Consider the following 13,901-nt stretch of genomic DNA (forward strand, 5'->3'; position numbering starts at 1 on the left):
TTTTATTTATTTTGGTTATCAATTTCCTATCGCTAGAGATTACCTCGTCTTTGTGGCTGTTTGCGGACGACATATTGTTTTGTATAGCACAATAGATAGAGGAAGTGATGTTACTGTTTTACAATCATAGATGAATGATTGAAATTGATTTAGACTTGGGAGTTGGATCTGAATACTTAATGCATGTTCAGGAAACTTCACGGACGAAACGTTTTACCTCCCATTATACTATAAAGTATCAAGACTCCCGGGGAATATTTGGTATCACTTTGTCAGGCACGCTTTGTTTTAATTGTCACGTCGCCCAACTATAAAAAATTAGCCGTACTTTACTTCCTGATTTGGAACTTACGTAGTTCTCCATGAAAAAAAAAGGTAACTGCGTGTTGCTCTTCGGTAGGACCTACAATTAAATATATGTGCGCTTTTCAGAATCCGCATTAAAAGTTTACGAAAACAAAACCGGCAGCGAGATTTGTATTCGGAAATAAGAGTAGAAATGCACCTGTAAGAGGGACGCAATGTTTAATTGGACGAAACCATTTACGCATAAGCGGGAAAATTTTTCGACTAAGGTTTTTATCTGAATGGTTAATTGTTTAACGAGGAGTACTAAACAAATTACCAAAGGACGTCTAAATTTTGCACGAACAATTCGAGGAAGACACAAAGAAATATTTTATCCTGCCAATTATAAAAAAAAATATTACCTTTTGTTGAAACAGTTACTGGGTGGAAAGGGTTGCCAGACGCTTATTTTATGCGTAACAAAGCGGGGCCCTTCCTTCCAAAAGCGGTCCCATTTTTTTTTTTTTAATTTTGCTTTCCACATGCATTTCTTATGTGTTTCTTTTTACAGCTTTTACGGCAGGGTGTTTCACTAATTACAATCATAAGAGGGTGTTTTGTTTTATTCTTCATGGCCGTACCTGCTATAATGCTTCGGAGCTACGGTTCGTTTCTCTCAACAAAATAAATAAACGCAGCTTTTTTTTTTTCTCTCTAGAGTCTTCCTTCTCCATTACACTTTTGAATATTTAAGACTGACGGAAAGGTCAAAGTACAAAAAACAATATTCTGTTCGCCGATCTAAAGAAAATATCGCAGTGAATGCAAATCGCCGAAAAGAGGACTCTCCATTTGCAGGTAGCCGTCGCTCCACCTTGCGTCCGTACGCAGCGTGCGCCGCGATGCCATGAAGTAATTGAAACGGCGCCAAAAGGTTGTTGTCGTGGCTGACACTCGTCGCCTTTAGGCGCTCGCTATTCACCGATGTTTGTTCGCAAACAAGCTCGCTGCTGTCTGCTATCGGCGGACACCCGTGCGCTTCCGTTTTTCCTCTTCTTTTACTGGTGTCTCCGCATATATATAGACGCTGAAATGTTCGGTTCACCATCCCTTTAAACCCGATCACTGTGCGTTGCTGGATGACAAATAAATACACTACCGGAAGTCTACTGGGGCACCTAATGTAGCGGCGCCCTCATGGTGTTAACTCCCGCCAAATGCGGTGAATATCACCGAATCACAAACAGTGAACGTTACGTGATTATGGGCATTTTTTTTCTTTACTCTGCGGGATTAGTTTAGACTGCAGCAGCAAACGCACAAAACGACGCGCGTCATGACGACGCAATTTTCGCGCCGCTCGATTGCGTCCGCCGAATCGTAGCTTTGATTGCTGCCGGACATAATTTGAATTTCATAATAAACGTGCTATTAGGACGGCGACGCCGATCAATTAGCGAAATAGTTTGGGTGTATAGCGTAAGATTATAAGTTGTGCCAATCGAGTAGTGTGATCAAAGATCGTCAACGTTGTGTTATTCTTCGATAGCATGTATACACATTGATTTATCATTGAATGTATATGTAAAGTATCTGCCAATACACAGCAAGAAGATCTAATATGTTATGATGTAGTCTCGAGGTCGTCTTCAATGCGGAGCGGAAGTTCGTCTGCTTCTTTTGCAGGGGTTGGGGTGTTATGAGAAAGCAGACCTTTGATTGAGTCGGATTGAAGGATACTGGGTAGACCTCAAAGCAGCTTGCTTTGAGGTCTACCTACTATCCATCAATCGGAACCATTCAGAGCTCGGCGTCTTTCCGGCGACACCAGAGCTCCCGCGCAAGAAGGAGACTACTTGCTCTCTGCACAAAATAACCTTACAAAAAAAGTTGGTGTAGCAGCCGATACCGTAATTTTAAGTATAACGTTTTGCCTCGCCTATACTATAGCAACCGGGCGACGGGGTGCGGTATGCGCGTTACGCGCATCGCTCAAAGAAGTCTTAATGGGCAATGCGTATATTACGAAGACATTTAAGTACCTTAGTTTTACGGTTTTAATTATAAATTACGCAAGTATAGTTTGCCCCGCAAATGTCTTCAGAGTAGACAAAGGCAGAGGCGAATGAGCCTTGCTCAACAGAATGTTTTGTACAACAATTCAAGCATAAAAATGTTTCTTCAAAGTAGCGCGCTTGCGCCCGTTCATTTTTCAACAGTGCAGATGCTTGTGAAATTGAGTATTACGGAGATAAACAGCTGCCCCAAAACATGGTGGGTGTTTTCAAGAGCGCAATTGTTTCCGTCGTTTTCAAAATGCAAACTATGAAGGAGGAACTTCATCAATTCGCATTTTTTGAAATTTTAGGAAATCAGAAAAAAGAAAACGGTATTTCTTTAGTACCGGCACCATCGATGACTTTAGAAACTTATCTCACTTGTTTCCAAAGGACGCTCTGTTCGTGCGTTTCGATTAGTCATTAAGTAAAGCGTTTCACGATATCGAGCGGATCGGGACTTCATCTGTCTGTTGAATGAGGTACAGCGCATGTGTGATGACGCCGGCAAGAGGTTCGTTTTTTTATATTGGCGCAACGACACTTCAACAGCTGGACATGTGCCGACAACAAACAACAGAATGGCGTCCGCCCTGCGTCTCTGGTCACGTGACAATCCACCGCAAGTCTTTCTATTGATAATAAACAAAGCTATCGCACCGACGCTTTCTTAAATTTGAAAATTTACGGAGCCCTGTCGTGGGCAGCGGCTACAAGCGACCGCGATTTTAACTTGAGAAAGACAGAAAGACAGAAATATGGAAAGAGAGAAAGACAGGAAAGAACAAAAAGTACATGGTGTCAAATGTTTTCGAGTCTGAAGAAATAAAATAGAAGTTATTTTCATCAGAGGAAGTTTGCATCTCCGGGAACTAAAGTTTACTTGTGAAACGAAATGTAAATTAGCGAAGCACCAAATTGTATACCAGGGAACGGGATACGGGCTTTGCTTTGGCCGACATCATTGTTTCGCAAATCTTTTCAAACTCATAGGGAGCTCGATTTCTGCATGTGTGTAGCATGCGTTGCAAGACGAGGGAAACTCAGCCCAGCCTTTCAGGAAACTAGGGGGATAAGTGAAAACGTTTTTAGTATTTCAGTCAGAAGGGGGATACTTTTGACCGCCTCTGCCGCCGTGTAAAGGACCGTGGGCAGCCCCTGGCACATGCGTGCCTGCCAATCAAATTGAGCCGAAATGGAGTACAAAACATCCTTAATTACCGGCTGTGTAAGTAAGACACCAAACATTTTAGACACCACTTGCAACAAAGACACAACATAGCCGCTTTTTTTTTCATTTTACTAATCAATCTGTGTGTTCCTCTTACGTTTTAACTCTCGTTCGTACACTTGCGACCTCTTTGAACCGAGTGCCTTGAAACCTCTTAATATCTCTTGCGACGAGAGTATACACATTAGGCGCAACTTGCAACAAAGACACAACATAGCCGATATTGTTTTGCAATTTACAAATAAATCGGTGTGTTTCTCTTACTTCTTATTTTTTGTTCGAACATTTGCGACCTCTTTGAACCGAGTGCCTTGGCAACTCTTAATATCTCTTACGGCGAGAGGACACACTGGCGCCACCTATCGGGTAGCAGTGTAATCTTGGCGGTCCAACATATTTTCTATTTCTCTCGCGCAATATCCTTTCTCTCTTAGCTCGAAAAACATTTGTCAGCGTTATAAACGAGCCTTCTCATATGTATTACGCACATTGGACCTCTGAAATCCTCTAAACCCTTCGCTCTTGTGAAATGCCGTTCCAGGGTCAACGTATAGACGGCGCCAGGGTGCCAGTGTCTTCTGTCGTCTGAGGAAATTTTAAGAGGTTTCAACAGGTCGAGTCTCTCTCGGTCGTACTGGGTTGCAAGTGTGTGAACGGGCCTTTATATTATACTTCCTTTCATATTAAGTTCGGCCGCAGCTAACGATACGATCCGATGTCTCCAATCGAGGAACAACAAAAACGTATCGTTACGGCACTCGTCTTAGCACGTTTGACATCATCGGCTAAGGCAATCACGAACTATGACTGCGTCGTGATTCTGCCTTTTTTTTCTACGTGATTTATTTAGCCATCCACAGAAAACGCAGATAGAAAACGAGTGCCACGATAATGCACTTTTGAGGCTGCTTGAATCGCACGTCTGATTTTCACGTGGGCTACGGTTGAACTATTGCGAAATGAAGTATAGACAAGCTGAGTCATTGAGAAATTTTGATCGCACTGTAGCATTTTTTTATGGTGGCCTTTCCGCATTAAAACGAAACTTAAAGTAACGGGGATTGCTTTTTTTTTTTCGCTAATGGTGTCACGTTAAATATGTATATCGATGGTTCACACTGATTTTTCTAAGCCTTATGGGGAGCTAGTTTCTAGGGTGCAGCTGCCGCTTCACTGGCCGCGTTACGTTGGTGTACTTGGCTGACCGCTTACGCGGAAGGTTTCATTGGCGAGCTGATGAGTTGATGGCAGTAAATTCGTCGGCTGGGATTTTGTCGACGGTCTTTTTGCGATCGCTGGTATTCATGGACGGTGCGTAGGAGCGGATATTTGACGTCCAAGCTACTAAATAAATGCATGTGAGAGGAAGTAAACTAGCAAATTGAACCTAATATTCTTGATTTTGGACGAATTTGTAAAGTTGTTTCCTGATAAGGTCGTCATACAAAATCAAAACTTCGCAAAAAAATGTTACCCTGGAAATTTAAAGAGAGTAATGCAAAACACCATTCTATCCTGTTAACACCGCAGCTTGAGGTGGTTGGTTTTTCATGTTTTGGTACTTCACAGCGCATAAACGTCTCATTTTGTGAAAAGTTTATGCGCTGTGAAGTAGTAAAGCCATACTAACATCGATAATTCAGAGCAATAGTAAAACCTGCTTTTGTAAATCTAGGCAATATAAGCATGCTGCCTCGAATTCAATTGTTACCGTATTTGAAGAACAAGTGCCGAAGTCAAGCGTCGCTGTTGTCTCGGCGTACAGGCTACGGGCTATTGAAGCTACCGCGAACTGTCAACATGAAGAGCGACCAACATTATAGTAGGCGTCTCCCGCTTCCACGTTTGCTGCTGTGTCAGGGCCAGAATCAAATGCAGCCAATATAGCAAGGTTTGGCGTCATCTGGCGGAAATAGAAAAGAGGGCGCGCCATACGCACTTTCTCTGGCTAGTTGAAAACGGCGAATAGGGGCTTCAGTTCTATCGCGTCACGCAAACGTCCTTTACCTTCGAGAATGCTTCAGCGTCCCGTGCACCTTGAGCGCGCGCGCGCGTGGCCGAAGCACGGCAGAAGGCATGGAGCACTTGGTGGATGTCAGGCATTCAAAAGACACGCCCTTGCGTTCTTATCATATCCGTGACTACGGTAGGAAACGCGTTGCAGTCACCTTACAACATATTACGCCGTCATTTCTTTGGATCGCCTACACCCACTTGAATTTGAGAACACACCGAAGCGTGCCAGCGTTGCGTGCGTTGTGAAACACCCCCAATGCGTTAGGGATCGACGCATTTCTGATGTCGCGAACGCAAGCTATAGCTTGCTCTTCTTTTGTGACGACGGTATAGGGGACGTGTACGCCTTGCCTTCGGGGTAACGTTGAACAATACCGCCTACACCATACATGACCTGCAAGTTTCTTCTGAGAGCGTCCCACGTCGAACGCAATGCCAGCGCGAGGCGACGCCAAGACACAAGCGTCTGCCCCTGTGGCTGCCTGTCGATCTTCAGCGTGTCTGCTCCTTGGGGCAGGTTGAGGATCCGCTAACCATACTAAGGCTATCCCTCCTAGGGAGGGGGGGGGGGGGCGGTGTTTAGAGTCCCTAGCACAATTCGCTCGAGGCGTCTGCACTGATGTATGTTGTGCATCGTTGATCGTGGCTTGAGTTGCTATAGGCTCAAGTGGCACCTCGGCGGCCATAGCCTCACACAATCAAATGTGTGGCACGTAATGAAAAGCAGTGTCATAAATTCCCAAGGAATGTATACTTTCACCAGCTTAAATCATTTTTTCCACTTTTCTTATCACAACATTGCGTGCAATACTTTGTGTGAGAAGGGAGCTACTATGTAGACCTGATCCATAGTTGGGTTCCGTAAAAGCAGCAGGAAATAACGACCATTCAGAAGAGATGTTTCGGCGCTCGTGCCTTCCTTGTGAGTGCGTAGAATGTTCGCGTTTCTTTTTTTTTTTTTTAATATTTAATAGGTTGATATACTTGCCAATTGTCGTTTCTTGCTCTGTTTTCCAGATCAAAACTCCTCCCTGAATGGCTCCCATCTTCTCGTTGCCCCATGCTGTGAATTATGTCCGCAGTAAGTAGCGTGTTTCTTTCATGCAACTAAGATGTTCGAACCAAATGCTGAGGCGGGGATTACGAGGAGTTGGAATAGGGACTTACTGGTTCATAATGTGTTGTGCTTGTTTAATAGTTCAGTTGCTGTCGGCGGAGTCATGCTTTACAGTACGAGTATGTTCCGAGTTCATGGCACGATCTTCCGGACTACCATTTGCGGATCCTATAACGGCCATGCGATAAAATAATTTTTATTTGTTTCCCTATTCAAGATGCTTCTACAAAACCCGCTGGGATATGAATGAAACCTTAATGGCTGCTTGTTTTCTTTTCTAGCGCTCGTTTTTTTTTGCGTTTTATTCTGACACAGCGTTTGATTGAAACTCCAACAGATTTAGTTAAAGAAAAGCCGTGAAATGCAAAGTAATGAGGCCTTTGCAGGTAAGTTAAACTGACAAGCGGGCTTAACAGGGCGGCATAATTGTCGCAGGTAGGTAAATAAATATCTAACATTTTGTAATTAAGCTTTTAATTACTGAAAGCAAACATACGTCTCCACTAAGAATTTTGATGAGAGTCATATAAAACCACTAACTCGATCAATTTTAGTAAAAAATGTGAAGCACGTAATAAGCGCAGGGGTAAGGTAAGGTTTTCAGTCGAACAATAGGCCCGACTCTTGTGTTCTGAAAACGCGGATAATAACGTTCCTAGTGAAAAATTCTATTTTATGGGAAATGTCTGGTGTCCAATAAACACATATGATTCATACAAAATCTATAAAAACATGGAAGAAATATGAAAGAACAATTTAAAATATAAGTACATATAAGAACCATATAAGAAACTTATAACAAAATTCGAATGGTTCTTACAGTCTTAATAGTTCTTATATAATTCTTATATGGTTATCATATGTTCTTATATGTTCTTATATATATTGTATGATTCATATGTGTTTATTGGACACAAAAATTCTCACACAAATGAGATTTTTCAATAAGGCTTTTCATCCATGTTTTCAGACCGCGCGCGTTGCGCCTCTTGCACGAGTGGAAACTCTAGCCTTGCCTCACGCTTACCACATGCTTGAAAGGTTTCCAAAATTAAGAAATTTAGTAGCGTTGGATGATGCTCAGCCAGTTTCTAACCGAAACATGTGTTTATTCTGAATAATTAGAAAGTTGATTATCACATTCTAGCTCATTGTGACAATAAACCCCATATATAATGTTCTCCGAGGCATACAACTCAAAGGCATAGACCAGATTAACGTTTTCTTTTCTCACGTTGTTTCCTTAAAAAAAAAAAAGATATATATTCAAGATGAATTTAAGTTAAAAATTGAACACCCTGTACATGCTTCTTGATCTAAACATTCACATTTTGCCTATTCCTCTATACGTCTTAAACTTCATTTTGTACAATTGTTAATACATTGATAAATACTTTTTTTTTCTCTCTCTCTCTCTCCTTCCGCTTTTTGATGAAAATATAACTTGCGTATGGCTTCCCATGGTCCAGAATATGCAAGGTGGACCTCTTGCGCAGTTAACGTATAAAGATTTTGATCTTATAATTCGCATGAAGGTACTTGAACGTAACGCTTTTCTAGACCATTTCAGATGATGAACTTATTTTATGCACTATAGGTCCCTCCACTTTCTTAATGGAGGCTAGATGACGCACGCACTAAGTTATCATCATAATTGACAGCCGGTTGTTTTGCCGCCTAGCGGACAACTGCATTCCCAAAAGCTCTAATTACGTTCTTTCTAGGTATGAGCACTTCATTGATTAAAAGATCGATCACTATGTACTTTTGTAAATATCGGTATATTCTGAGCAGGTTAATAGTTTGTCTTCAACGTAAAAGAAAAGGTGTGGTGACAAAGGAAAAAGTAAGAATGTCGCATCTCATATTTTTACGCTTTTTTTTTAGGACGCGTTACACTTGTTTTTTACGCTGTACTGCTTGAAAAATCTGATTACACATTTACAAGAATGACCCTAATTTTCTGGAAATAAATTTATTATTTTCGCCTTCTAGGTTTAGAAAGAACTAATATTCTGTGCAGTTGATTAGTACAATGTCAGGAAACTTATCCGATATATTGTGAGTGCATGAGGAATCTGTTCTCGGGCCGCTGCTATTAATTTTATATATCAGCGAAATGAGCCGAGGATTTTAGTCTGGGGTTAAAATTAAACATTTTGGCCACGATACACTTACATATTCAGAAATACAAACATATGATGAGAAGACGTTGAATGAGTATTTACAGAAATTGACAAGCTGGTGTGACGCGAAAATGAACAAAAACAAAACAGTATACATGAACAAAACGCAAACAAAGTACATGCGCAGTTCACCAAAAGTGTTGAGACTATTCATTTAAAATGTGTACATGATTACAAACACCAAGGCGCTCTTTCGATATTGAATCTGGACTGGAATGCACACGTAAACGATATCTCCAATATGTGCCAAAACAAATGTTTTGGACACTTAGATGGAAATTAAAATTCGCCGGTCCAGAGCCCAAATTAGGAGCATATCAGTGATTTTAGGAACGGTTGAATAAGCAATCATATTTTGGGAACCATTTACACAACGAAACATTCCCGAAATAAAACCATTAGAAAGTAAAGCTGTCAGATTTATTTACAAACGCTATCGACTTACAGGTGTCTCCCCACTCAAGTCCGATGCGAACCGTTTGACCATAAGTAAACCGGTATAATGTTGACTCGATTAAACTAATTTTTTTAATTGCTACATGGCGTTTACCTTATTGATATTCGCAAGAATATGTTACGTGTGCAAACTTCAAAAATGCAAACAGAACGACGCATAACAAATGTACTGTGCCTCATCGTTTCAACATTAATTAGTTAGGAACTCCTTTTTTCTTTGTTAAACATATCGATGAATTGAACTGATTCTACACGTATGCTGTTTACAGTAAAAATGTGTGTGATTTCTTGCTAACATTTCTAATACTGAAAAGTGTTCGTAGTTTTTCGTTGACTACGAACCTGGTTTGGCCTCACAGCAGGCTGTATGTAAAAAATGAGTTCGTGATGGCGTGTTTAGACCCAATAAAACATATTTTATTTAAAACAATTCATTTTTTTTGGAAGTCTTATTCCTTGTGGTCAACTCAAACGATAAATCATTAACACGACTCACTTAAACAGCAAAAACGGCAGGGCGTGTACTTTGAACGCTTAGCGTCAGAAATCACGGTGGAAGGCGTCGAAGGCACGGCGGAAAGCGTCCCATGCTTTCCGTCGTGCTATGCACTTCGAGCGCTGCGCGCACAGCCATAGCACGACGGAAAGCATGGGACGCTTTCCGTCGTGCTATGGCTGTGCGCGCAGCGCTCCAAGTGCAACTGACGCCGATGCTGTGTGGAAACTAGAATCTTCGCTCTCTAGGCGTGACAATGGAAGCTCATCTTTGTCGTTATAATTTTGTAAGTGGCTTTAAAAACCTAAATAAATGATAATGAAAGTTTGGGTTAAGTTTTTAATGGACGCCTAGCCCCAGCTGGTACTAAATTCTGTCCCAATGGTCACGCCTATTCAGGTTCATGATTAGTCTTGTATTGTCTGTCTTCAGTTAAATAGCATATTGTAAAAAAATATACCTAAGTGTAGGCACAGTGTGTAATTGTCTTAACAATTATTGGTGATAATATTAAAACTGTGAATATCTCTTCCCCTTCAGAACTTTCGGCACATTTCGTTCTTTAAACCTCCGCGGCTGGTGTTTAGTGTCTCGACAGAACCCTGATCATGTGTATAATCACATAAATATGCTAATACTTTACCGCATTCTCAGCGCTGCCAAATCTTGACTACGTAAGCGTTTTTGCAGTGTTATGCTCTATTCGTTACTTTCTACCACACTGGTGTGATAGACAACAAAATACAGCAATGAAACGTTAGTAATGTTTTATTGGTATTTTTGTTTCTTATGTAAACGTTATTATTGGCTTGTGTTCAATTCGTTAATTCGCTGAACATAAGATAATGTTTATTAAAATTGCTCATCACTAACTAAAGATGAAATAAACAGTGCAAAAATACGAAAATGGGCAAACATAACTGAATGTCTTAAGTATCATTATGTTCGATTATGCTTGAATTTCTCAGAAAACTATTTCTCTCACCCTGTATCCGTATTCTGTTTCACGCAGCCAAGGTTTTCAACCGCACTACCCGTCCATGATGTGTCCCATTGCACTCATCTGTACAAACAACTTCACCCATCATGAAGAAACCATGGCTACCGTCGGCAAGAAATTCTTCGCAACGCTTCAGCGCTCTTTCAGGAGACATCCCACCTAGCGGACACTCTATGAGCTGCTACTTTCCCAGTGAAAAGTGCAAAATGTAATCTATGTGTGCGTTATCGAGTGTTCCGGTTACAATTCGCAAGTATAAACACCAAAAAAGGTGTCGAGCAATATAAGAAAAAATAAGTGAAAGTCATTAAAGTGCTGTTCGTCCCAGGAAGTCAAAGATATGGCTTGCAGAAGACAGCCTTCATCACGGTCGTGCATGGAACTACAATGTGACTACACGAAACTTAAGGGGTGAGTCCGAGTTTGTTAACGGTTCTTCCGACAACTATACTTCGCTTCAGCTTGAGCCCAGACGCAGCGAACGCTAATAGGCAATGTGATCAATAAGTAGCGTCAAATGCGCGAGTCACTAGGCTTTTTCGGTTTGTGATTGGTTAAACGATACTAGAACACGTACAGAAACACGACGACCACCATGATGGGGCCCTATTGACGCTATCGTCCCTTAAGCTCGTACCGTCGGTGCGTCTGAACTTAAGGTTGAAACGGTGTATAGTACATTTCCCTCCGCAAAGAGTGCAACGACACAGCGTTTTCCATCTCCGTCAAGTCCGGCTCAGACATTTGAGTCCAAGGGTGCAATTATGCTGCGTATAGGGAAAAGATGGGGCAAGTATGCTAGGAGTGTTTTTCACTGCTTATAGCGACACGGTTGCTATGACAACCGAGCTCCGCGGAACGCGCCGCGGTGGAACGCAATGCGGAGAGCAAGTCGCCTGCTTTTTGCGCAAGAGTTGCGGTGACGCCAGGAAGACGCCAAACTCTGATTGCCTCTGATTGAAGGACAGTGGGTAAAACTTAAAGCAAGCTGCCCACTATCCTTCATTCAGAACTAATCAAAGCTCGGCCTTTTGACGTCACCACAACCCTTCCAAAAAAAGCAGACGAACTTGCGCTCTGCACAAATCGTAAAGCAGTCGGTCACAATCAAACACTCCCTGCAAGCAAGACAGATGGTGAAGACGCACTCCCTCGAGTGCGTCTTCACCATCTGTCTTGCGGTCTTCCATTTCGTAGTTATGTGACGAAGGAATGATCTATTATTCGTCTTAATAAATAACGTAATTTGTGCCATCTTTCATTTCCAAAAAAAGAAAAAGAAATAGAAACTACAATAATTAAGGCGAACTCTGATGAACCCGATCGTTAGTATATGACTGTAACTGCTAGGGACAGCAGTCTTCATGTGGCTAAATTGCTGTGGTGGTTGTGTGACGTGTTGAATACCTCACGCGCCTATTGTAGAACACGGAAATGATGAGAACGCCAGGAAGGGCCTTGTGTTATTCCGCCTTGAGGGCGAGCTTCCTATATTCAACAACACAACGGCACCTCGTGCATTTTGACCGCGCACGCGCAGTCAAAGAACGGCGAGAGGCAGGAAGCGCGTGCTGGAGGCAGGGTGTTTAAAAAAGCACACCCTGCTTTTGTCATTACGTGAGTTAAGTAATAATTGCCAGCCTTCGCCTTCGGCGAAAAAAACAACATTCTGTGAAGAAAGAATTCTGTAGAGCGCCTTTAAAACAGCAGCTGCCTCAGAGTTGTCCAGCTGCCGACTCTGCGGCATTTCCCCTCTTGGTCTGACTGAGTTGTGGCATCTTGTCAAGGCCGCGCTAACGCGTCGCGTGTCAACACGCTTGTCGCTCCACTTCTGGAGCCCGCACTCCTGGGAATACTTACATCCCAGTTGAGCGTTGATGTGACGTCCACAATTAAGCATTCGATGCATTCGTCCTGTGAACTTTTGGGAGGAAAATACCGTTTTTCTAGGTTTGGCGCATTTCGTGACCCTCTTGCAAGAGTAAAGCGTCGTTGCAGTTCACCTCCTACAACTATCGTTAAGCGGATTGTTTATCTCTATAATACAAAGTGTCCTCCCCACCAAAAAAAAAAAAAAAAAAAAATATATATATATATATATATATATATATATATATATATATATATATATATATATATACTTTTTCTTTTTTTTTAGCGCAGAAATTGACTATGCATCGCCTTACTCTCATTTTCCGCCCAAAGATAGTGCTAGAGGTCGGAACCAGATTCGAAAACTTGAGCAAAAACCGATATTTCATTTAAAAATTATAAATTATTTGCTGAACATGTCAATGGGAATATGGTGGCCAAAAGGGCTCTCAAATACATCGTGCTCTTGCGCGCCAGAAGCCAAAGAGAACCGAAAATGTTCTAATTGAAATGTTCTCATTGAAATTTTCAGAAAATTACTTATAACATTCGATTAAGGCATCGGATCGGGCTGAAACTTTGGCATCTAGTTCGGACCTCTGGCGCTACCTTTCAGCGGAGAATGAGCGTTTGGCCACGGGTAGTTTCTTTTGGCGGTACAAAAAAAACAACAAAAAAAACGTCCATTTTATTGAATACCCTGTACTCCGACTGGTGTGTTTACCACGTCCGGAAAGATGGTCCCTCGATTTCCGCCTGATGACGTCGTACAAGTCTCATGCTATCGCCGGTCCCGATCCTGGCGGCGTCCCAACAGCAGTTGTGTATTAGGCAGACGGCTGTTCCGCTGCAGGTCGCTCTACAGTGTGGCAGCCCACGAAACTTTCGGCAGCCAGAAGTTGGGACGCCGCGACGACAGCGACACTCGCGTTCGCTCGTGCTTTTCGCCAGCACTTCTACAATGAATTGCTAGGATCGCAGCATCCGAGAGCATAACACTCTGGCTTTTATGACGTCATTTGTTGCCATTTAGGCACCACTTTTGTTGTGCAGGCGAGATAGGACGCTAAACACACCAGTCGGAGACTCGCTCCAAGCATCATATCAATACGGCAGGTCTAGCTATTGTCAGGTACATTAGCGATATTGATAGGAGACAAAAAAACCTCTCGCTTCTTCAGC

General features: G+C 42.2%; 1 protein-coding gene across 1 annotated transcript in view; it reads left to right on the forward strand.

The window, feature by feature from the left end:
* The window catches only part of LOC115332800, a 52,764-nt gene extending 46,091 nt beyond the window's left edge, over positions 1 to 6,673 (forward strand). The window contains exon 7 of the mRNA XM_040215433.1: positions 6,610 to 6,673. Within this exon, the coding sequence (XP_040071367.1) occupies positions 6,610 to 6,627 (18 nt within the window). The 3' untranslated portion in view covers positions 6,628 to 6,673. The remainder of the gene's footprint in view (positions 1 to 6,609) is intronic.
* Positions 6,674 to 13,901: the final 7,228 nt, after the last annotated feature.

This window comes from Ixodes scapularis, unplaced genomic scaffold, assembly GCF_016920785.2.
Source record: "Ixodes scapularis isolate PalLabHiFi unplaced genomic scaffold, ASM1692078v2 PGA_scaffold33__2_contigs__length_1026942, whole genome shotgun sequence".
NCBI lineage: Eukaryota > Metazoa > Arthropoda > Arachnida > Ixodida > Ixodidae > Ixodes > Ixodes scapularis.